A 25949-nucleotide genomic window follows, 5' to 3' on the forward strand; every position below is an offset into this window, starting at 1 on the left:
TTCAATTTTCCTAGTATGATTTGTTGTTCTTTGCTGGTGTCTAGGCATTTAATTACCTTAATTAGTTTATTCTGGAGATTGCTTTCACTTCTTTTACCTAGGGTTTTCTTGCTGGATGAATTTGTTGTCTGTCTGTTCTTTGACATTCAGTTCAGCTTTTTCTGGACCTCTAGCTTAGGTTTGTTTAACAGAAGAGAATTTTTCAGTTCTTGTTTTCTTGTTTCTTGTCCTGCTTATATGGTGCCTTCCCCCCCCCCCCCCACCCTTAGGAGGGTCTACTTAGGTATTATAGACCCCAGCCAGATTTTCCCAGACCAAGCTGGCCTCCTATCCGGAGGAAAGAGTCACCTGTGTCGGTTTTCCCTGAGGGTGAGACCCAGCAGGTCGAAAGACTTTCCTGTGAAGTCTCTGGGCTCTGTTTTTCTTATCCTGCCCAGTATGTGGCACTTGTCTGCCTGCAGGTCCCACCAGCATAAGGTGATGTGGAGCCTTTAACTTTGGCTGGGGGCGTGGTGGAGACAGAGGAGAGGTTGTAGGCTGGTTTTAATGGCTTCAAATTACCAAGCCCTGGTGTCTGAATTCCTTGTGGGAAGGATTGCACCTGAATTGGGCTTCACCTCTCCCCTGGGGAAGGCACAGGCTCCAGACAAGTCCTCAAACGAGCTTGTTTCTGCCTATGCCTGGGGCAGTTGCAGCCTGAGACGCCCTGCCACTGAATCCAAAGGCAGTCAAGCCTTTGTGGAAACACAGCCACAAAAACCTCTGTTTCCTGTTTGTTTTTTTTTCCTTTTTCCGTCAGCCCTGCCCCCTTGGCCCCTGGGCAAAAGTGACCGCCATCAGCTTTGACCAGGTTCTGCTGAGCTGGGGGCCTATTTTTAGTAGTTAGAATTTTTTAATTAATTCCACAATTGGTGTTTGATTGGGCTTAGTCCCTGCTGCTGGTAAAGTCTTTCCTTTTCCCTCTGGGAAGCATCCTGTGGGGGAAGGGTACTGGCCACCATGGCTTGGGGAACTCACGGTTCTGTGGGGTTCTGGTCAGACTGGGGTACGCTGTGTGTCCAGTCACTGACATGACCCCAGGAGCTGTTCTGTATTGTTTCTGGTTATTTAGTAGCTGTTCTGGAGGATGAACTAAAACGTGCACATTGCTAAGCTGCCATCTTGGCCCAGAAGTCTGAATTTCAGGGTAGTGTTAACCAGCAGCTCTGGTCATAGAGAATCAACAGTGCTGAACAGAGAGTGCTGGACGGTCTGGCACTTTTTAAAAAATCCATTAAGTGTTTTCAAGGTTATTCATTTAATCCTGCTGTGGAACTGAGGGGTGGTGGATGTGACTGTCTGTGATTTAGAGATTAGAAAACAGAGGCACATTGAAGTCAAGGTGCATGCTTATTTCCTGGTTAGTAAATGACAGAGCTGGGATTGCAAGGTGCCTTCTCCTTTCCTACTTTGCTTTCAGCCCCATTGCCCTGAGACATTGTGGATAAGCTTTCCTGAACTCAGGAGTCTAGTCCTGGCCCCAACATTTACTCTGTCTCCTGGGCCTTCCCATTGAGGGATAAAAATGGTCCCTAGCTTGTTGGGTGGTTGTGAGGGTGAAATTCATAGATATTTGTATATACACTGCCTGGTCATAGTAATTGATCAGAAATTGGGTTTGCACTTCTTTGGGCCCCAATTTCCACATCTGCAAATAAAGGGAGGGGTTTGAGCCCAGTTTTCTTCTAGCATCCCTTTCTTTGTTTCTGTGTTCCTGTGAGTGCAACGAATTACCCCCACAGTCTTGACGAAGGAAGAAAAGTGATCCTGGGCCAACCAAAGCAGTGACTGCGCGTCAGCCGCTGGGGGTGGGGAAGTTCCAAGAGGCAAATCCCAGGTCCTCAGACACACCCCTCACATGCACATCCTGGTGGCACTGACAAGGGACCTTTTCTTTTGTTGCTTTTCTACCACATTGTTGCTCATAAAATTTCATGGGCCATAGTTTGAAATGTAGTGTTACCTAAGTGGTAATAGGAGAGAGCAAATGATTACAAGAGTCAACATTGTATATTCTGATTGAGGCTGAGTATTTGTTTCTCTTTATGATTTTATTATCTTTAAGGAAGAAGTGAGAGCACTGGCCTTTGGCTCCCTCAAAATCATACACTATCATTCTCCTTCCAGATGCAACAACAAATGCCGTTTATTTCAAAGGATAATAACCTTTAAGGCATTACATTTTGTTTACCACATCTTGGTTCTTTAGATGCAGATCTAAACTTTTATAGCCACTAAATCCCCATTCCTGGGGAATAAAACAAAGCTCCCGGTGTTTCGGTGTTTCGTGTGTTCCCAGCAGCTCAACCTGTGGGGAGGAAGCCTGGAGAGCTGTTGACTGAGCCACTATAATTCATAATTTTTTTCTAGGAGGGCCTGCATGCTTCTTTTCATCCAGTCCTGTTCTCTGCTCCTTTTCCAGTTTCTCTTCCTTGGGTTCCCCCCCTGCCCCGTGCCATCTTTGTTTCTCCTTTGAGCTGTTTCACAACCCTAGCCAGTCTTTCTGTGCAACGCTTTCTGCGTCTTGTCTCAATCCTCTTCACACAAGCCCTGGAAACTCATCTGAAGTGGCTAATTTTGAAAAGTATGAGGATGAAGCTCTGGCTTCTCTTCCTCGTTTCTGCATATCTTGAGTGACTCTTTTTATTTAATCTGTGTGTCACCTCTGACCCCCTCCAGTCCTTCCTGTTTCAGGCAGTTAGGGTCTCTGCTCCGTGTCCCAACATATTTTTTAGAGCATTTTCCACCCTATTTTATAAAAGCCTTTTATTTTCCTGATTCCTAGACTGTGCCTGCTTGGTGTGCAGCGTATTATCTTGTTCAGGTGACCTCTCTAGTGCTCAAGAATGCACACACAAATTGTCTTCCTTTAAAAAAAGACAAAACAAAAAAACACTTTAAAAGCCCTAAATCTTCCATTATTCTCAATTCCTTACTAATGATGTATTGATCAGGCATTCAAGATCTTCTGTAATATAGACTCAACCTTCCCTGCTTTTTCTTTTTACCTGTACATTATCTGGTCATCAACCCAAGAGGGTCATTGGATGATTAATTGATAGTCACCTGACACCTTGTTTATATTGTTGTGTTGATCTGAAACACCTCCCACCATTTCTGCCTGTCTGAATTTTACCTCTCCTTCATGGTCTGCCACCACTTCCCAAAGAACCAGTAATGATGAAGAGGAGGAGGAGGAGAAGAATGGTAGTTAAAATTTTATCGGATGAGCAGTATTTGCCAGGCTTGGTTCTATTCACACATTAACCTATTTAATACTCACAGTAATACCAGGTAATAGGAACTATTGTGCACAGTTTGCAGTTGAGAAAACTGAGGTGCAAAGTCATCAAATAACCTGTTCAAGGTGGAGTAGCTAGATAAGCAGTGAAGCCAGGACTTAATCCTGTGCATCTGGCTCTAGGGCCAGATGACCCAATAAATGCTACAAATTGGTTTTCTCTGAGCTTCTAGAACACTTCTTTTGTCTTTCCCTTTATCATAGTAGTTGTGTGTTTGTATTGATTGCCCTATTGAGGTTTTCTTTTTCATTTTTTTTATTGTGGTAGCATACACACAATGCAATTTCCCATTTTTAACTACCCTCAAGTGTACAGTTCAGTGGTATTACATGTGCAATACTGTGCCACTGTCATCACCTTCCATTACCAAATCTTTCCCATCACCCCAAACAGAAATTCTGTACCCATTAAGCATAAACTCCTCATTCTTCTCCCCCTCCCCATAACCTGTAATCTACTTTATTTTTGTGAATTTGTACTCTGTAGTTGTTTCATTCGTGAGATCACATAATATTTTTCTATACCTAGCTTATTTCATTCAACATGATGTCTTCAGGCTTCATCCATTTTGTAGCATGTGTCAGTAAACTTCATTCCTTTTTATAGTTGAATAATATTCCGTTGTATGTATAAACCATGTTTTATTTATCCATTCACCCTTGATTGACAGTTGAGTTGCTTTCCCCCTTTAGCTGTTGTGAATAATGCTGTTATGAACATCATTGTACAAGTATCTATTTGAGTCCCTGCTTTCAGTTCTTATGGATATATACCTAGAAGACAGATTGCCTGGTCACATGGTAATTCTGTGTTCAACTTTCTGAGGAAATGCAAAGCTGCTGTTTTCCGCAGTAGCTGCATCATTTCACATTCCTACTAACAATGTAAGAGCATTCCTAATTTCTCCACATCCTTATCAGCCCTTATTATTTTCTGTTCTTTTTTTTTTTGATAATAGCTATTTTAGCAAGTGTGAATTTGGTATCTCCTGGTTTAGATTTACATTTCCCTAATGGCTAATGATGTTGAGCATCTTTTTATGTGTTTATTGGCCATTTGTATATCTTCTCTGGAGAAATGTCTGTTGAAATCATTAGTCTGTTTTTTTTAATTGGATTGTCTTTTTGTTGTTAAGTTGTAGGAGTTCTTTATTCTGGATATTAAACCCTTATCAGATATATAGGCTCATAACTGTTTTCACTTATCTGTAGGTTGTCTTTTCACTTTCTGGATAATGTCTTTTGCACAGAAGTTTGTAATTTTAAAGAAGTCCAATATGTGTATTTTTTCTTTTGTTGATCATGTTTTCAGTGTAACATCTAAGAATCCATTGCCTGATACAAGGCCCTGGAAATATTACCGTGTGCTTTCTTCTAATAATTATGTTTTTAGCTCTCATATTTAGGTCTTTGATCTATTTTTTTAAATTTTTTTTTAACTTATTGTATATTGTAACATATATACAAAGCAAAGAAATAAAAAAGCAATAGTTTTCAAAGTACTCTTCAACAAGTATTTGTTATGGTAAAAATATGATCCTCTCATATTTTTCCTTCTAGCTGCTCCAGAATCTGATCCATTTTTCACTTAATTTTTGTACATTCTGTGAGGTAGGGGGTCTGCCTTCATTTTTTCTTTTCTTTTTTTTTTTTTTGCATGTGGATATCTAGATTCTCTGTACCATTTGTTGAGGAGACTATTCTTTACTCATGGAATAGACTGGGCACCCCTGTCAAAAATCAGTTGGCCATGCATATGTTGAGATTTGAGGGACTGTGTCTTTTCATATATGCATTTCTAGCAGCTTGCCATTCATGTAGCAAAAACTTGTATATTCTTTTTATCAAATAAATGTTTTAAAATTTACTTTCCTGTTGCTATACTGTTATATAATATCATTGTAGACAATGTAAGGCTCTCTTATAATTGTTTTCCACAACCATCCAAAGAAGCCAGTAGAGGATTTAGAGCAATCTTGGGTAAATTAATTAATTAATTCAGTGAATATCCACTGTGCATATCTAATTCCCAGGTACTGTCTTACATCCTGGGGTATAGCAGTGAACACAAAACTCTGTTCTGGCATTTATGTTCTATTATAATAGAGGTAAAGTTGCTCATACCTTATAAACAGTTTGACAGCAGTCATAATGGACTTACCTGTGCATTTATTAAATCTACACAGCCATTTTCCTGTTGTTTTTCTTTTTTTAAGACCTTTTCTTCAGCTTTTGGTAATAACACATGCTGCAGATGTTAATCCCTGTTGTTAACTTTTCTCCCAAGTTCACTTCCAAAGTTCATTGTTAAGTTTCAATTCTTATTTCCAAAAATCTGTTCATGTTATTAAACAGAGGTTTCAGAATAACTGGAATTTAAAAAATTTCTTTTTCTTTTGGCATGGAAGTTCAGGATTTTCAAAAGAAATGGAGAGAGTTATAAAATACTCAATTCGTAGGGGGTGGGGAGGGATAAACAGAAAAAGCCAGAATATCGAAAAATATGGGTCTATTTCTTCACTTTCTTCCTGGAGCTACTGTTTCTTAGTGGGCACTTAATATGTGATTTAATGTCAGGTCTATAAAAGGAGGATAATTGCAGTGGAAAACCTAATAAGAGTATTTTGTGAAAATGTCAAAGAGGAGTCCTATAGCCTACATTTTATGGAGATACATACTAGAGAAATATGAGGCCATTTGAATGTTATTTTTTCCTTTTCTCTATTGCAGCACTGATTCGGCTCATAATAATGATGCCATGTCACATTCTTCCTTGCACATTTATGTGCAGAGAGAAAAAAAGAATGCAGCAGCACAGAGTTGTTGGAGAATAATTTGGCATCTAAAATATTGACACAACAGCATAGATCATATTTATGACTATTGGGGTGCCACAGTAATGATTTAAATGGAAGCAGTCGTCTCTTAGGGCCCCTGAACTCTGACTGTTTTTAAAATTCATATCACCCACTGAGGGTTGTTGTTTCTGAAAGTCTACATAATTTAATTTAAGCGTTCTACATCCTGTCATTACAGGCGATGTTAGAGTAGTAAAATCTAATCCTAGACTAATGCGCTATCACAGCCTTTTGGTCTTGTGGCTTTGCAGACTCTATAAATATGCTTACGGTGCCTGTGGTCTCCACAGTTGGGGCAGTCAGAGGCAAATTTCATTTCTCGCATTTTGCACCAAGGGACCGGAACCCAGAAGGCACGTGTGTTTACAAAGAGGCACCGACACAGCTGGCCTGGGGAGCAAACCTCAGCCTCTGCTGCACTGAGTCCTGCTTTTCACATTGGCCTCTGTAAAATACTGTCTCAGCTTGAATACAAGTTGAAGAAGCCAGATCCATAGAACTGTTCTGGAAAATTTTAGAAGCATCAGAGTAGTCTTTCTTAGAGCACCTAGCACGTTGCTGAGAATGTGAAAGAAATTCAGTAAATACTGGTGTGACAGGCTGAGAAATTATCTAAGTTTAAAATTTTTTTTTAAATATTAAAATATTTAAAATAAAAAATATTTATTTTAAATACTGTACATATTTATTATTAGAACCAAGTTCTCATTTTATTATCCTCACCCTCCCACCCCACTCATCCCCTGTACACATCAGCACACATTTCACAAAACCACCCGCCCCCAGCATGCACACATGCACAGGCATGAAAGAGGACCAATTGTGAAGCTATAGATTGCCCTGAAATCTGGATCTTTTAGAATTGAAAAGAAACCACCCACTTGGATTGATTCAAGCCAGGCCAAATTTAGAATAAACAAATACTAGCTCCTTTTATAAATTACTAAACCACTATGTAGCTTGGCTCCACTTAATATGAATAAAAGATAATACTTTAGAAAAAAATTGTTAATGGTAAACTATGAAATCAGTTACTGTTACTGCATAAAATAAATTTGGGTGAAGGAGAAACATTTTTATACGTTTCCAGGCTTTAGGAGAGAAAAACGATGAATTTTTCTCTCAGCATCAGTGGTTCTCAACTAGGGGTAATTTTGCCCCTCCTGCGCCCCACCCCCAACCCCCCACAGTTGGGTCGTCACAACTGGGGAGTGGGATTGCTTCTGCCATCTAGTGGATCAAGACCACAGATGTCACTAAACATCCTACAATACCCAGGAAAGCCCCAAATATCAGTAGCGCTGAGGTTGAGAAACCCTGCTGTAAACTAAGGTTTATTTGCCAACTTTAATCGTGGGTCAGCTGTTATTTAGTTAACTTTGAGATGAAATTCATACCAGTCCTGATAACATTTCTTTGTTCTGGACTTAACTTGGTACCCTGACTGAGGTTGGGACAACTCTTGCCACGTGTTGAGGGCCTGAATGCGTGCCAGCTGAGAACAGCAGCACCTGGCCTGTGAAGGAGGGCAAGGAGCCAGCATGATAGGTGGATAGGGTTGCACGAAAGAATGAATAGTGAAAACTTGGTGTGCAGCCCTGCTCTGCACAATGTGCTCTGAGAGCCAGCAGTGGGAGCATTTCATGGGGACTTGATAGAAATGTCAGCCATCAAAATCTGAATCAAAATCTGCATCTGACAAGATACCCATGGGATGCTTGTGTGTATTGAAGTTAGAGATGCATTTGTGTAAGCATTTTTAACTCTGGAATGAGATACACCTTGGTTGAGATCACAGCTCTGACTCTGAGTGACCTTGGCCACGTTACAAAACCTCACTGCACCTTAGTTATTTTGGATGTAAAGTAGGGGTAATAGTAGGACCTGTCTCATTACACGTTAAAAATTCCACAAACTATAGCTACAATTGATAATAAGAAAAAGAGTAGAGAACAGTAGGGAGGCAATTTCTGCCTTAAATATCACAGTAGTCATCAAATGATTCTTGTATTCTTTGTGGATCTGATGTCTATGAATAAGGAAATATCAGGAGCAAGAGCTTTATGAGCTTCTATAAACTGGTCCTGGTTAGCGGTCCAATTGGCAGATTGTAAATGGATCTGGGGACTAACTGCCTAAATTCTAGAAATGTTCCATCAGCCCAGCCTGAGTTCCACCTGCCCTGTTGAGTACAGTCCAGAACTTGAAAGTAGTATAGTAAGTGTTTTGGAGACACTCAGGAGAAGAAAGACTGTGGTAAACAGGAAGGTTGAGATTGGAGGAAGGAGATTTGGTGAGGCGAGCTTTACCAAATAACCCTCTTATTAAAAGCAGGGTTAAAGAATGGGAAGGAATTTAGGTCAGCGCCGCGTGATGCTCAGCAGACTTGTTCTCTGTGGACTGGACTGGGCTAGCTCTAGGTTCTCTTTGCATCCACTTGAAAGAATGTTAAAATGCTGCTCTGAAGGCTGCCCCCATAGCCTGCCAGATCAGCCAGGACTTCTCATGAGAATTGTTTTTTGGAGACAAAAATCTTTTGCAAACCAGTGGGAGTATAAATACTTTCAATATGAGATAAAGCAGCAGTTTAATCATAACTACAGTGTCCAGCAGAGTTCTGACAGCTAAGATAGAAAAAGGAAAAAAAAAATAAAGGAAATCAAGAAAAGGGCTGAAATGGAAGACCGCAAACTGCAAAATAAGATAACATAAGGATACTGACTAGTACTCTTTTAGCAAAAAGGATTAGTTTGAACTAGATCATATTCAGTAATGACTAATCCTAAATGTGCAGGTTTGGGGGGTGGTAGTGCTTGGTTTGTTTAAGTGCTCTGCAGGAGAACCTTCTCAATCTTTGGTTTAAATCAGAATAAATTAGCATTGTTTTTCTTTAATAACGTTTTTGATTATAAAAATGATCATAGTCAAGAATTTAGAAAATACAAAGGAGAACAACAGCACCCTTAAACCCACCTTATTTATCTCTTCGTTTAGTCAGCAATTACTTATCATGCCCCTGCTGGGTTCTAAGAACTGTGCTCAGGCCTAGGCAAACCCTGGCAGACAAGCCTACAAGGTTCTTGCTGCCTTAGAGTTTATAGTGGCTAAAACTTTGATGTATTTTTTTCTGCCTCTTTTATGAATATGTAATAGCAAACAATAAGAGCTTCTATTTATTGTGTTCTCACTGTGTGTCAGGCCCTGTTCTAGGTATTTTTCCTATCACATTGTGTTATCCATTAACCCGGTCCTTTTGATACCACTGTGAGGAAGGTAATTTTATTTCCACTTGACAGATTGGGAAACTGAGGTATGGAAGATTTAAGCAATTTGCTGACAAAATCAAATAAATGGTAGCATCTTAATTAAAACCCAGGCAGCCTTGGCTCCAGAGCCTGCCCTATTAATCATTAAACTATACGACCTCTCATAATGCTTATAACTTTGAAATCATAATATACAAACAGTTTTGATTCTTACTTTTTTATAGCATTCTCCTATAATAACTGTCTATTTATTTCTTACTTCTCCCTAAAAAGAAATAGAATTGTCCTTGATTCATTTGTTTAATTAGATCATAATGAAATAAGCAAATATGAAGATGTGGTGATAGCATTTAAAATGCTTGCAGAGATCTTAAAGCATCTTTACATAATGCTTAACATACATTTTTTTTAATCCAGTAATTTTAGGGGGCATTAAGATGGTGGCGTTACTTTAGGAAATGAAACATTTTGTAGCTTATACTTGGTTTCATAGTGGGAAAAGAATTCCAACTTTAGATACAAGATAATGACTAACCAATGCTGATGAGTGACCTGGAAATTAATCATAAAATGAGATTATGTTGGAGCTACCAACTAGAAGAGATTTTAGAGCATGGTTTGAAAAAGTTCTTTATGAAAGCAGCATTGTATTTTGAGTGTTTGTGAGGCTCAAGTTACCTGCGAAGGACTCTTCACAGCATGCCTGAAGACCGTGATTGTATTTACAAAGGTTCAGTTTAAACAGAAGTTCTCAAGAAAGCGTTGTATCGCACGAGGTCCACTCACACTGGAGTCTTCCTGCTCTTAATAACTAGTTTCATAGTGAACAATTGGGATATTCTCTGTGTGTCTGTAAAATACTTGTGAGTTATAAAACAATGCTGCATATCAACAACATTTTTGCAGTTGAGAAAGGTACAAATTCACGAGATGGAAAGAAATTTAAAGTAATAGAATTTTAAAAACTAATGACATAGGAAACATTTGAATTGTAGTGAGTGGTAACTAGTGCAAAGTGAATGGCCTTCAAGGGGAACAGATATAGGTTGGAATTTCAACTGAATTACTTATTCGTTTTATGACACTGGGCAGTTCCTTGACCTCTCTGAGCCTTAGTTTCCTCATCAGGAAGCTAATGTCTGCCACCTGGGGTTGTTGTCAGGATTAAGTGAGTCTATTTAAAATGCCTGGCATGGTGCCCAATACCGGGTAGAGGACTCATTAATGGTTGCTGATATTATAGGCTATTAAATCTGTTTCATCTTTTACAATGCCCTGGGCGGTATTACACAGTGGGTAAGAACGCATGTGGAAGCAAGGCCGCTGGAGTTCCAACCCTGGTTCTATTCCTTCCCAGCTGTGTGACACTGCACAAGTTACTTAAACTCCCTGTTCCCAAGTTTGCTTTTCTTTAAAATGTGAATAATTATAGTACTTATGTCATAGGTTGGTTGTAAATGTTAAATTAATATACACAAAGCCAATTGCAACAATCTGGTATATAATGAACAATATATGAGTATTTGCTCTTATTATTAACAATACAGTTATGTGGAAGAAGATAAAAATATTGCATCTTAAAAGGTAGGTTATCTTTGAACATTTTCTCAGGTACTGCAACTTTTGTATACTGTTTCATAAATCATTTGTTTCATGTTTGTGGCTCAGACAGAGTTTATTGCAGTACATATGAACACATCATTTTTAAATTTCATGGTGTCATTTATGTTATATCTGAATGAACAGAATTTGCTGATTGGCTTCATGTTTAAGAGTGAATTTTTATTTAAAAATGACCATTCTGAAGTGCCCTTTTTCCTCTCCAGATTATTCAGAGCTGGGAGAGCTTCCCCCACGATCTCCTTTAGAACCAGTTTGTGAAGATGGAGCCTCTGGCCCTGTACCAGAGGAAAAGAGAAGAACATCTCGCGAGCTTAGAGAGCTTTGGCAAAAAGCTATTCTGCAACAGATCCTGCTCCTCAGAATGGAGAAAGAAAATCAGAAGCTGCAAGGTTCGTTTGCCATTGTTGGTATTGTACAGTTCCTGATGACCTTCATTTATCTTGGCTCTAAATTGAATCACAGCAATCATAGGCATACTGTCTTAGAGGGAAAAAATGGGGGTGGAAGATAGTCAAGTACACATGTACATGTTGTATATGTATATATATATTTGTATGTGTGTATTATAGTCCCCGTTTATCAAAGTAAAATTAACACTTTTTTTCTGGAAATATAATGATAAGCTTACCAACCATATTAATTATTCCTATGTGGTCATTATTAGCATAGTGTCTAGAGGTTCTGAGATATAAACTTCAGATTTAAGCGCTAACCCTCTAAAGAGTGTTGGTTCCCCCTCCCCCACTTCCTACTTTGTCCTAAACCAGTCTACACCTGGGTGTTAGCTATTAACTGATCCTGCCTTAATCACACACCTTGATCTATGTGTATTTGTAGTGAGTTGGAGGTAACCTGAAAAAAGGAGGACTAAACTTAGACATTAACTGAGCCCTACCTGTACAGATAACAAGAGTATTAAAAAATAAGACAGGAATTTTGAAAGTTTCGGTTTCATTCACTTCCTGTTTTCATACTGTCACTTGAACCAGTAGATATATTTTCAAAGCAGCTAAGAATCTGAGTTTATGTACCCTATGTGATAGAATGGAAAGAGTGTTAGTCTTGGAATATAAGGAGCTGCTGGGTTATAAAGTATTGAGGAACTTTGGGGAAATCTGAATGTAATTTTTCAAAGGGAAAGTGTACGGGTAGTTCAGTCCTGCCTTGCTTGCCCCAAAGCAGTTTTTGGAATTAGAGGACATTTCTTTGAACATCCTCCTTGATTGCAAATCTTCATTTTTATAATAATGATCTTGATGTTTATGTAGAGCTGAATGTCATTCAGATAACCAATTCAGGTTCATAATCAAAAAGGGTCTATCATCTTTTACCAAAAATGGAAATATAAAGTAGAAAGATCCTTCTGATATGAAAGCTTTTAAGAATGAAAGCGTGTGAATATGTTAAGCTCCAGTATGTAGTATTGAAGCTGAGAGAGGCTGGTTGGTCATCTCATCAGGGTGCTGTGGAAGATAACAAAAAAAATGAGGGGAGTTTAAAGCAAATGAGTGTTAAGTTCTTTCTCAGGTCTATTTTTCTACCATTTTCTTCTGTATCCCCAAGGATAACGGGGGAAGGCAGAGGTCTAAAACAGGTCCCAGAGTGATGGCACCACTGAACTGTCATCAGCTAAATGTTGGTTTTGAAACATAGCACTTGGGTTCCTGTGTTTTTGAGATTTTTGTTGAAAAGCAAAAGGGCAGTTGTATTCATTGTGCAGGTCATAAACCTTAATGCTTAAGCTGACCAATCGTCTCACAAATGACAGCCATGTAAAATCAGGGAGTTTGCTATAAAATTGGAATGATCCTGGCTGGCTTCTCAGGAATGTTGGATGGAGTAGTTAACTGTAATTGATTAGACAAGATCAGTATGCCACAAAGCAAAGCAGGTGCTGCTGTGTAAATGGTAGAAAGGTTAGAAAGAATAGGTTGAGAGTTTCCTAAGTTTACCTGAAACAGCTTTCTAGGTGTTGCATAAAGTTTGCTGGCCCTCGGCAACGTCTTTCTTTTGCTTCATCATGACATCTGGCTTACTGGCAATGTTCAGTTCTGTGTGGTCTTTTATTTTTACTGTTTGAGTAAGTTTTTTCTTCTTAACCCTATAAAGTTCAATATATGTTTATCTTTGTGGTGAAAGCACAATAAACTGGCTAAACATAATAGTCCATTGTATCAGTGTGTGCATTACCTGTATTGCCTGAGAATAACAGTCAGCAATAAAAGCCTAATCATGAATCAACTAAAAATATTTAATGTTTGGCTAGGGTGAGCTGAGAGTGGGGCATTCTCATCAAATTTGGAAATAAGACCTGACGAGAACTAACCAGGGTACTTTTGGTGTATTTTTATTTTCTTGCTTCTTTTTTTTCATCTGCTTCTTAAAAGAAGGTGAAACTGCAACCAAAGTGGCTCTTCACATTCATAAATAAGGCTTTAAGCTGACTTGCAGGCTCTTTGAGAAAGAAATTAATGCAACATATATGAGGAAATTTTTCCTGTGTTTAAGCCTATTTCCTGGGTTTTGAATATATGGAAAGTGTATTTATTATTATTATGAAAGCATTCCATCCTGGAAAGAACCAAACTACATCATCTAAACCGCCTTCACTCCATTGTAGACGGTCAGAAGCTGAAGTTGATTTCCCCAAAGTTAAACAGCTAATTTTCAGTGATGTTGGTATTAAAATGTATCACTTCCTTCTCCAGTCAACAGTCCTTTTGCAAACGATGATCATGCATCTATGTGATGATGTTAAGAATTACTGATTGCATATGTAGAATGATATGATTTCTAAAAAAAAAAAAAAATGGACAGCACAATACTACCTAATTGTAATGTAATTATGTTAAAACACTGAATGAAGCTGCATCTGAGCTATAGTTGTTTTTTTCTTATATATTTTTGTATTTTTTATTTTTATTTTAATTTTTTCTCTATATTATCATTTTATTTCTTTTTCTGTTGTCTTGCTATTTCTTTTTCTAGATCGATGCATATGTACTAAGAAATGATGATCATACATCTATGTGATGATATTAAGAATTACTGATTGCATATGTAGAATGGAATGATTTCTAAATGTTGTGTTAGTTAATTTTTTTTAATTAAAAAAAAAAAAAAAAAGTCCTTTTGCTATACCCCTCGGTAAAGCCACTGTTTCCCCTACTGTTAAATGAAAATAGAATAGCCTGTGAAGGACAGCACAGTGCGATTCAGTACAACTGTGGTTTTTGGACATACTAATGAGTTCATATAACTCAGCATTTCATGCTTAACTATGATTAAAACATTGTAAATACCACATCTACATATGAAATATATAATGAATTGCAAATGAAGGTATTTTAATTTTAAAAAGTTTTCTCCCTAGTTAAACAAATAATAAATGTTGTAAAAATTAAATATTGAGTGCGGTTTTTCTAAAATCTCTATAGGTCAGGGGTCATTTAATTGCTGAGCATACCAGCCTCTTAGACTTCCTTTTCTAAACTTTGAAGATATGGTGGCAGTTAGTGAGAGAGTTTCATCTCTGAAAGCTTGCTAATGGGACAGAATTGGGGACAGGGTAGCAACAGCCTCCCCTAAACAGTGGACATAAATCAGACCTGAACATTAGTCACATAGTCGAGTTTAGCTCATATATCCATGTTAAATGGTAATAAATGTTTTAAACAACTCTTATACAAAGTTATAATCTCATTTAGGTCTAACCAGGCCCCACAGTCCCACAGATGACATGAGTTTAGTCCTTTACCTAAAGCTCTTGCCTTGGAGCCTGGATGTTTGTTTCAGGTATGCACCATCTGCTTCAGTTGATGAGATTTGTTTGAATGTCACTGATGTAGACAGCAGTGTTTTCAGGATACTAGAATAGCAGGATGTTGCTTGGGCCAACAGCAGAATACCTGGATTAAGCCTCTTTAGCTGAATCTTATGGCCAGAGATTTCTGGTTCTGTGAAGAAGCTGTGTTGACTTTAGTGCAAGTTCCTCATGTTGCTTGCTGGGCCGCACAAGAGTAGCCAGATATGCTCACAGCAGCGCTCACTGCCAGAGAAATGTTCATTGGCACTGAGAGCCCAGCACTGCTTCCAGTCACCGTTCTGCAAGGCTAGTCCTGGACCCGATTTACCGCAAGAGTTAGCTGAATTCTAATTACATCTGTTGTGCTTTCTCACAGCCCCAAATTCTGGAGTTGACATTTTTTAAAATGTGAACTCCATAGATGTAGAGAACTGTTTAACAGGACCTTGAAGTTTTACTCTTCAAAGTAAGAAAGAAGAGAATAAAAATGGTAGATGAAAAACCATAAAAGAATGGGTGGGAGGCAGCACTAGACATAATGTTCTAAAACTTGAGTTTGAGTGATCACCTGGCTGGTTACTAGCTAGCAAACAACCTGGGTAAGTTGTTTAATCTTTCTGAACTTTACTTTCTGTGTCCATGAAATTGAGTTTGGGCCAGGCAGTCTCTATGACCCTTTTCAGTGCTATCAGTTGATACATTTGAACATGTAGATAGCAGTTGGGTTTTTTCTGTGTAGGATCCATGAATCAGATTAGCTGAGTTAGCATTTGTTGAATTTCTGAAATGGAAAGAGAAAATATCTTATTTCAGATGATCAGTGAGTGCACAGTTTGTAAAGCAACATCGTGTACCTACCGTTATTTGCCTTTATATTTCTGATAGCTTGTGGAGACTTGCTAATAAATTAGCAAACACTTTGCAGATGCTTAGTGTATTTCATCTCATTTAATCCTCACGAGAACAACTCAATGAAGTAGCTGTAATTCTTATTTTTAAAGTAAAAGAAATTGGGCTTCAAAAATATATTGGTTAAGCATGAGGGTTTCATATCCTGCCTCCAATCACATTCCATGTAAGTGGTCCTGGAAAAACAAATGACCAGTCTCCTAATAAATGGAATGGGGCATGAAAGGCATGGCAGGGAGGGATGCAGTCTTGTGAGATGTATGTGCTAAAATATCAGTATCTGTCATCTGTAGGACTACAATATTAAGAACATAATAAGGAAATATTAAGAACAACGTTATGCGAGTAAACTCCACAACTTAGATGAAATGGAAAAACTTCTCAAAGTAACATTTACAGAATTGAAATGAAAAGAAGAAAATCTGAATAGCTCTATATCTGTTAAAAATCAATTTGTATTGAAAAACCTGTATACAAAGAAAACCTAAGACCCAGATGGCTTCACTGGAATTAAGCTGTCAAACATTTAAGGACCCTAATTAATACATGTCTAGTCCCAGAATAAAAAAAAAAAGTATATTCAGTTGACAGCACAAGCAGTGTAGTGTGGGAGAAGGTGATGGACTCTGCAGCCAGTGGGCTGGATTCTAGTCCCAGCTGTGCCACCCACTGCTGTGGGACTTGGTGAAGTTAGGCCTCACTTTGAACCATACCCGCTCTCCTAACAAATTCTCAACCTTTATGTGAAACGTGATGCGGAATGGATTTGAGGGCTGACAGCATAACCACTGTGTCTAAGTAGGATTTAGTAGTTGTGAGGTAGGAGTGAGGTTGTCAGTTTCAGTCTTGAAAATTGTCATTTAAAATTTTTCCTTTATTGATTTATTTCCAGTTTAGTAATTTAGATATAATTCTTATTAATGTAGTTTAGGTTGGGCAAGAGTTGGTAGGAAACAGTAACTATCTCCATATATTTGGGAAGATATTATGTGAAAAGAATAATTTATTCTGTTCAGTTCCAGGAAGCAGAAATAGGACAAAGGGGTAGAAGCAACCCAGCAGAGGTTTTGTCTCTAAATAGGAATGGACTATCCTTGTGGAGCTTCTGATAGTTTAGATGAAAACATTTGCTTGCAGTCTAACCACCCCTGGCACTGAGAATTTTTTTTTTCTTTTTTCTTTTTTTTTTTTGGCACTGAGAATTTTAACACATGGTTCTGACCTTGAGATGTTTATGGTAGCAGTGAAAATGGAAAGAATTGGATAGAAAAGGAATCTGTTTTAGCAGTGAAAAGAATTGAATAGATAAGGGATCTATTTTAGCAGTAGAGCCAGCAGAATGCATTGGGGTGTGAAGGGATGAGCGAAATAAGGATGTTTCCTAGGCTTTGTAGCCAATTGCCAAGGGAAAAGAGGGGAAGCATTTGGGTGGGGCAGGATCGGTGACTCTAATTTTGACCTGTTGTGCACTGTGACCACCTGACCCCTTTTGCGATGACAAGTAGGCAGCCATATTGTAGGGTGAAGCCATGTAGCGTTCATTTTGATGCTCTTAAATGGTTTGTTCCAGCCTCTGAAAACGATTTGCTGAACAAGCGCCTGAAGCTTGATTATGAAGAAATCACTCCTTGTCTTAAAGAAGTGACTACAGTGTGGGAGAAGATGCTTAGCACTCCAGGAAGATCGAAAATTAAATTTGACATGGAAAAAATGCATTCCGCAGTTGGGCAAGGTAAGCTTGATTGGAAATCAGTCCAGCCAACCTCATCCCTCATTCATCAATGGGAAGAAGTGCAAGAAAAAAATTAAAAATTTCTCTCTTTTTTATTACATCTTTAAGCTATATCTTCATTAATTGGTGTGCTTTTCATCACCTTTCATGATGCGTAATAGAAATTAAATGCCCAGAAGACCAGGGTGCAGGAAGGAGACAAAGGAAAACCCATAAGCTTAATTGCCTACAAAGGACAATGATGTGATGACACAGCCTGAGTTAAATAGTAAATTCAGAACGAATTGCGTGGCTTCTCTTTGGGACCTGTAGGGAGACAACATAGATTGCAAAGCACTTATTGCATTTAGGCAGTCCTGGGTTCAGATCCCAGCCCTGCCACTTACGTTGCAGTGTGATCTCGGGCAAATGTGAGATCTCTGAGCCCATATCCAGTGTGTAAGATGTGGTGAGTGCAGTGCTTGTCTACCTCCTGCTTGTCGTGAGGCGCAAGTGAGCTGATACTCTAGGAATGCACAGCAGGAGTCTGATATACTGTAAGGCTTTGGAGAGTGTGGATGGTATTAGCTGTTTTTCTAGTGTGGTCTGCTGACTGGTACCAATCTGACTCTTACTGGTATAAGATGAGATAAGTACAGAATTTAAGACTAAGCATTTGGAATCATCTTCAGCAATTTACCAGAGTGATCCTGATAAAAATATGGGCTTGTATTTTGTCAGTCTGTTTTTCTCATTTCATTTTACTATTAATTCATTTTTACTGTGGTTTATAAAAAAGTATCAATCTGCAGTGGAGTAGAAAATTTAAAAAACAGAAAGAAATGATAATCCTTAACCACAAGATAGTTTGAGGAGTGCTCTTTTAGAGAAGTTGAGTTAGAGCTTGACTTCAGTGATTATTAATTTCAAGTAAAAGAAACAGTGATTTCTTTTAAAATGTATGTTAGTGTTTCCTGGCAAGCCTGGAAGCCTTCTATGTCTAATCTGATTTTAGTGCTACTGAGTTCTGGTTGATCTAGTCCTGAATAAACAGGTTATTTAGACTGAGAGTTGCAAATATGTATAAATGTGATGTTTTCCTTGTGGCTGTATCAGCTGTATAGTGGAGGAGGATTTATATTCATTATTCATCTCTAAGAGAGTAAATGGAGTAAAGCTGATTTTCTTCAGTGATCTCTTAGGCATTATTAACCTTTTTCTGAGTTTGGAAGCATCAATTTTAATAGTAACTGGTAGTCATTGCAGTGCTTGTCTACCTCCTGCTTGTCGAATTCGTAGTCCCCTTTCTACGAATAAGACTTGGGCTTAGGGCGATTGAGTAAAGGGCCTGGGGCCATAGAGCCAGCCTGCAGATTAGTCAGAGGTGGCTTTGTCTCTCCAAAAGTAAATTGCACGTGTGTTGGATATATTCCAAACGTGAGTTTCTTAGAAACCTGGCACCTGAATACATGGGTTTTCACTGTGCATTTTACAAGAGAAACTAATAGAAATTAGTTCACACCCCAGCCTGCTGCATTTCTGACCTGCAGGCCGTCTATTAAAAACTGTGCTTCTACAGTGCTCATCCCAGACCAGCTCCGTGAGAGTGGTGACGATTCAGGTCCCAAGCCGGCCAGCAGCTTTCAGTGTGCCCTTTGACAGGGTCCTGTCCTTTTGTGGCTCTTGCCTCCCCTCTCTTGTAGAATGAGAAGCTTGGAGCAGAGAGTCTTGGAGCACCCTTCCAGCTCTAACCTTTTTCCTGTATGCTGGAGCTTTACCCTTACTCCAAGTGACCCCATCTTGGTGTAAAGAAAAAAATGAGGAAGGAGAGAAAAGGATGAGTCCATGCTTTCCCTTCTCAGAGTTGACTAGATGGTGTTGGTTGACTTAGGTGGTCATCATCATCTAGTCAGAGGCGGCTTTGTCTCTCCAAAAGTAAATTGCACGTGTGTTGGATATATTCCAAACGTGAGTTTCTTAAAACCTGGCACCTGAATACATGGGTTTTCACTGTGCATTTTACAAGAGAAACTAATAGAAATACTCCAGGAATGTGGAACCTTTGCAGTGGAGTTGGCAATAAATGATTGAACAGTCTGTACTGGGGTGAGCTGAGGCTGCCCTGGGATGCTACAGAGACTTCTATATCTATAACAGTAAAAGGGGCTTTGTCAATTACTCAGCTCTTTACAACACATAAGATTTAATGACCCTCTGCCATCTCATAGCTCAGATGAACATGATATTATGTCAGAACCAAGCTTTTTGACCTTGCAGATAGAGGACAGTCCTTGTTTGGGCACTGAGGCTTATCCACTTAATGGCCTAAAGAACCCTAAGTGACTGCAATAAAGGGGTTTATAAAACTTCCCAAGTTAAAATTGCATCAGAATAACAGAATTAGGGTGTCAAATTGGTGAAAGGAAGAATAATGCCATGGAATTTTTTAAAATTTAAAGTTTACTTTGGGTCCAAATGATTTCTCTGAAGATACCAAGGTAGAGCTTTATAAGCTGGAACATACTGTTCCAGGAATGGGATTGCATAGGGGCCATCTGAGCAGTCTGACAGTATGGTCCAGGTGCAGTCTCTGCTTACCTTTTGACCCAGCAATGCCACTTAATAGGAATTTATTCTAGAAATTAATCAGTCAAAAGTGTGTTATAGTAGGAAGAATGCTTATTGTGGCATTGTTTAATAGCAAAACAAAACAAAACAAAAAAACCAGAATAAAACAACCTATGTGACTATCCCATGCTGTGTTCCTTGAAAATGAGACTGTAGATCTCTACTTACTGATGGAAAAGATATCTAAGATAAATTGTTAAATGAAAAAAAATGTGCAGTTCAAATGGCTCATGTCTTTCCACTGAACATTTCTAGCTGCCTATGTGTAGAAAAACAACCAGGGTATTTTGCAGACACCTGACTTATCTGCAGGCTGACCATTCACACTGATTTACCAGGCATAACCCTGGATTACAGATTATGACTCTTGTTACAGGGAAATAATTAATAGCCTACTTCCCCTTCACTCTCAGATGCTTCCTGCATGGTAAATTGTATTTCACTCTAGTTGTGGGTGGTTTCTCACATTTTCTTTACACTTTTTTTTATACCTAGATTTTTTTTAAAACATTTTTTATTGTGAAGTATAAAATAAATACAAAAGAGCAATAAATTTCAAAGCACATTATAACAAGTAGTTATAGAACAGATTTCAGAGTTTGGTATGGGTTAGAGTTCCACAATTTTAGGTTTTTCCTTCTGGCTGCTCCAAGATCCTGGAGACCAAAAGAAATGTCATTGTAATGATTCAGCAGTCATACTCATTTGTTAAATCCTATCTTCTCTACTGTAATTCCACCTTCTCCTTTGATTCTTCTCCCAGTCTTTCGTGGTATTTGGTCTGGCCATTGTAACTATTTCTTGTTGGAAAGGGCTGTTGATAACATGGGCTAAGGGTACGGAACTAGCTGATGTTCTGGAGAGGCTGCCTGCTCTGGGTTTCAGAACTTATCAGGCCAAGGAACTATCTGGAGGCTGTAGGTTTCTGGAAAGTAATCTTAGTGTGTGAAACTTTTGTAGAATCTCAGATAGAGTCCTAGGTGTTCTTTAGCTTAACTGAAATGGTAATTAGCAATATCTAGCTGAAACTTGCTTAAGAACAGTCTCCAGAATAGCCTCTGAACTCTATTTGAACTTTCTTAGCCACTGATACCTTATTTTGTTACATTTCTTTTCCCCTCTTTACACTTTTTTCTTTGTTAGTTTTCTTTTTCCTCATTTAAACATCGAGCATGTATTACTTTGAAAATCAGTAAAAATATAAAGCTGTTTATGTCTTAGGGGTGGAAATTCCTCCCGCCCTCCCAGGTCCCAGTGGAGTAAGGACTCCACTGCCAGGTACCTCACCTGCTCGGATCGGAGACATAGCTGTGAATGAGGAAGGTGCTTCAGCCCATTCCTAGCAAAAACATCAGCTCCAATTTGGATAGCTCTCTGCTTTTTTTTTTTTAAGTCTCAAAGTCCAAACTTACTCATAAATCCCCAAATATGTGGTAGTAACCACAGTGACATGGCCAGTATCCTCTCCTCCAAAAAATAAAGGTCTGATAAGCTAATGGGAATGATTTAGTAATGAGAGGAAATGGGGCATCTCATAGCTTGGGAAAATTTTCCAGTTTGAAAAAAAAATGTTTTGTTAAAAAGCCCCACTATAAATCACTTAACAGACTGTTTTTTATCCCACATTTACTTCTAATCAGTTTGAAGTGTTAAGGGCTTGTGTATGTGTGTGTGGACATATGTATGTGTACACACACACACACACACACACAGTATGTACCTCTGAGCAAGAATAGGGCAGAGGAAGAGAATAATATTAAAAAGCAGACTCCACAGTATATTAGTTTTGGTTGGCTGCTGTAACAAGGTATACAAACTTGCTGATTTTAGAAAAACAAAGTAGAAATTTATTCTCTCCCAAATCTAGAGGCCACGAGTCTGAATCAGGATGTCGGCAAGGCTGCACTCTGCCCCTGCCAGCTCCTGGTGGCTGCCAGCATTCCCTGACTTGTGCCCCCATTTTTCTTATCTCTGCTTCTGTGGTCACATGCCCTCTTCCTCTTCTTGTCTTCTCCTCTGTGTGCCTCTTACAAAGACACCTGGCAGTGGAGTTAGGGCCCACCCGTATTATCCAGGGTAATCTCCTTATCTCAAGATCCTTGACTTAATTACCTCTGCAAAGACCTTTTTTCCAAATAAGGTCACACTCCAGGTTCTGGGGGATCAGGGTATGGGTGTATCTTTTTTGGGGGTGACCATTCAACCGTTAGACAGGGTCATCAAATTAATGCTGAGTTGAACAATTAGAGAAGGTGATTAGGGTCAAATGTGGTACTGTATTTCTCTCCACAGACTTACATTTAAAAAAATGTATTTTTAATTTTGTTTTTTTACAAGTGATACATGTGAAAACAAAGAAAGATACTTACTACACATTAATGTATTTCTAAGAAGTGGCTGAGCAGTGCTTTCTAAATAGTTCCTAATGGATCTGGTAATAAATGAAATTGATGCTATTTAGTTCAGATCCACAAACGATCATTTTATTTTTTGCAAGGAAGGAACATAAAAAATTCTCTCTTGCACTGCCCATCAGTAACAGTGTTATCTGGCGGTTCTGGCAGGGAACCTATCCAAGAGAGGAGTAATGGCGTTTCCCTATGCCACCGCTAACCAGCTAGGGGTCTCAACTAAGGGGCCTCTTCCCCTCTGTGCTTCTCAGTCCTTATTTTTAGAATGAAGATAATCATAGCATCTCCCTTAGGAGGCCACGAGGATGAGATGGGCTAATACACGTGTGTGTAGAACAGTGCTGGGCACATAGTGACCTTGCCATAAATGTTAGCCGCGCTGCTGCTTGCAGAGTGGGGTCTTTTAGAGATGGCCAATGGAAAGCAGAAAACCTGTCTTCCTGGGCAGGCTCTTTGAGCAGCAGGGAATGTAGCAAGTGGTCACTTTTTTTTTTTTCTCTCTTAAACCCACTGGGAAGAAAGATTATCCGTAATGCAGTGCTTCCTTTTCTCCCTAGAGAACTTCTAGCAGAGATGAGAGAGTTTAGGTGTCTTGTTCTGCAGCATCCAGTTTGCATTCAGGCCTTGTGACAACTGAATAATGAACAACAGAATTTTCATTCAAAATTGTTACTTTTTCTAATAAGGTTTACCCTAAACACCATTGACTTAAAAAACACATAAACTTAGTTTCAGACCACTTTTAATCACTTTGAGTGTTGAAAATAATCCTTTTAAAACTCCTTAGGCTCTTGGTTCATCTTTTTTATGCAAATGGTTCTCTGTGCAGCGTCTGGCCTCTTCTCCGGCCCCTCCTCCAGCCCATTCTGCAGAAAACTCGCTCATCGATGCTCCTCAGTCCAAGTTTTGATCTGACTACTCTCTTCCCAGCTCAGAAACATTCACTGGTTCCCTAGGGTTCCCAAATAAAGCACAGGTTTCTCGCCCTCAACTTTGCTCCCATCAAATCCCTCCCAGCTTTATTGGCAGCTCCTGCTTCTCCATGTGTTCCCTGTGCTCAAGGTGAACTGAAATGTTCACCCTTTTCTTTCTCTCATTTGTCTTCTCTTCCCTTTCTCATATCCTTAAAGTTTCGCTCAAATGAAAGAGTCATTGAAACCTTCTTGATGACTCAGTTAGAAACGAGCTAGCTCCTTCATCCGAATTCTGGTTCACTTTGATTATATCCCTTTTATGACATCATATTTGCAGTATAGATTTTCATGTTTGGTTTTATTACCACAGAACATTAATTGACATAGTATAGGGCTCATTTCTTATTCATTGGTTTACCCCTTGCGGAATCTAATACAGCCAGAATATATGCTTGAATGATAAAGGAAGGTGCAAAGGGCCCAAGGCAAATAAGGGAAGTAGGGGTGGCAGGATAAAAGAAGGATGTCAGCACATATTACAAAATTTTGGTTGCTTCCTTTCCATTCCTGTGCTGCTAATTCATAATGAACCAACAGTTGGATCAGTGGAATGCAATTCAAGTCATTTTTATTAATAACTTACTTGTATTCTATGCATAAAATCTCTCTTTATGTCATCTACACCCTTCTGAAAGGTGTGCCACGTCATCACAGAGGTGAAATCTGGAAATTCCTCGCCGAGCAATACCAACTTAGACATCAGTTTCCCAGTAAACAGCAGCCAAAGGACACACCCTACAAAGAACTCTTGAAACAGCTAACTTCCCAGCAGCATGCAATTCTTATTGACCTTGGTAAGTCTGCATTATCGATTTGAAATGGAAATGGAAGTAACACTCACTTGAAAAATCTGAAGAGATAGTCCAAGTTATTTAGTTATCTGCCTTTAAATTTAGCATCGAAATTTACTACTGAGATTTTTAAAAAGCCTTAGAGTAATCACAAATGTCTCCTTCACGAGTATGAAAATGTCTGTATTTTTACTGGGAAGCTTGTTAACTCTGCCTGGCATGGGAGTGGGTTTCATTAAATCTACAGTTTACAGCTGTGGCTCAGTTCAGTCATTCAAGTACTGATAGATAGGCAGGGTTCCTGGAATATATACATCTTTAGAGCCGAGGCTTGATTTAATTACTGGATCTGCTCCCTAGGCTTTATTGCTTACAAGCAGAATTTCTTAGAAAAGTTGTGGAAAACAGTTTCTGTATGTACCTTGGGTGGTTTTATTTTGGAAAGTGGGCTGAACCTTGTCTCTTGAACAGTTTTTTAAACACTAAGATGGAAAAAATATAGTGAATACCTTTGCAGTTGTCACAATGATGACATTGTTGAATTAGGATGTAATTATGTTGTATAAAAGCCCATGGGTCTTGTGTCCTTCTGATGGGTTGTCAGCAGCCACACCTGGAGTAGAGGGGGTGGTGGGGTGGGTTGTCTCTTGCCTGCCGCCTCCTGGAAGGTCCTCCAACTCTGCTGGTGGCAGCTCCCAGGGAACCCAGCTGGCCCAGTGTGCCATGAGTGCGGCCCTGCTTCGGGAACGCCTGCCCTGGTTGCTGCTGCACCTCCAGGGCTCCCCAGTGCCCATAGTCAGCCTTTGGCCCTGGCTCTTTGAGGGATTCCTGCAGCCCCAGCCATGACGGAGGAGCTTTCCCCAGGAGTTTGAAGTGGTGAGCTGGATCAGGCGGTATCAAAATGTTCTGTGCAGCCACACAGCAAATCTTAAATGTTATTTTCATAAATGTCCGTTTTTGGATCTGAACTTAAGTGTCCTCTTTAAGAAACTGTCCCTAACCACAGCCTCTTTTCCTCCCACTTCTAGACTGGACTTTTGAATCACTTCATACCTATTCCCATGAGACTTAGCACATTGATGATGACCATCATCATCACCATCATTATTTAAAGCTGACACTTTACCTTTACCCTGGGTTAAACATTAAATACATTCCTTTCCCTAATTCTCATAACACTGTCAGGTGGTTACTATTCTTTTCCTGTTTAGAGATGAGAAAATTAAAATAGAAAGAGGTCAAGTAACCCATTTGAAGTGCTATAGCCTGATTTGCTGCCAGGTGCTTTTGACAGGTCTATCTCAGCAGCCTTTTACTACTGTGCTGGGCCCCTGTGGGCTGGCCCTGGCCACTTCGACCATTGCACCCCCAGCTCTTGGGACAGTGCTGGCAGAGTAGGTGCTCCATAAGTCTTTGGAAAGCTGATACGAAGCACTGCACCAGCACCCGAATCTCATGTAACCCTTGCAACAGCCCTGAGAATCTTCCCCAACAGGTGAGGAAGCTGAGGTAGGAGAAGGTGGAAGACTGGCCACTGTCTCACACTCAGCTGAGGGGAGGCGCTGGGACCTAAGTGTATGGTTACCCGGCACTGTCACGCGACCCCTCTGTCCCTAAAAGCTCCACGGGGCCC

At 39.4% G+C, this 25949-nt stretch overlaps 1 protein-coding gene across 3 annotated transcripts in view; it reads left to right on the forward strand.

The window, feature by feature from the left end:
- TBC1D1 (TBC1 domain family member 1) overlaps positions 1–25949 on the forward strand; it is a 246463-nt gene that overhangs the window by 181601 nt on the left and 38913 nt on the right. For all 3 annotated transcript variants that reach the window (XM_077136587.1, XM_077136588.1, XM_077136590.1), the window contains 3 exons: positions 11291–11476; positions 17372–17533; positions 24161–24319. In XM_077136587.1, coding sequence (XP_076992702.1) covers positions 11291–11476; positions 17372–17533; positions 24161–24319 — 507 coding nt within the window. The remainder of the gene's footprint in view (positions 1–11290; positions 11477–17371; positions 17534–24160; positions 24320–25949) is intronic.

The sequence above is a fragment of the Tamandua tetradactyla genome, chromosome 19 (genome assembly GCF_023851605.1).
Source record: "Tamandua tetradactyla isolate mTamTet1 chromosome 19, mTamTet1.pri, whole genome shotgun sequence".
NCBI classification, from domain to species: domain Eukaryota; kingdom Metazoa; phylum Chordata; class Mammalia; order Pilosa; family Myrmecophagidae; genus Tamandua; species Tamandua tetradactyla.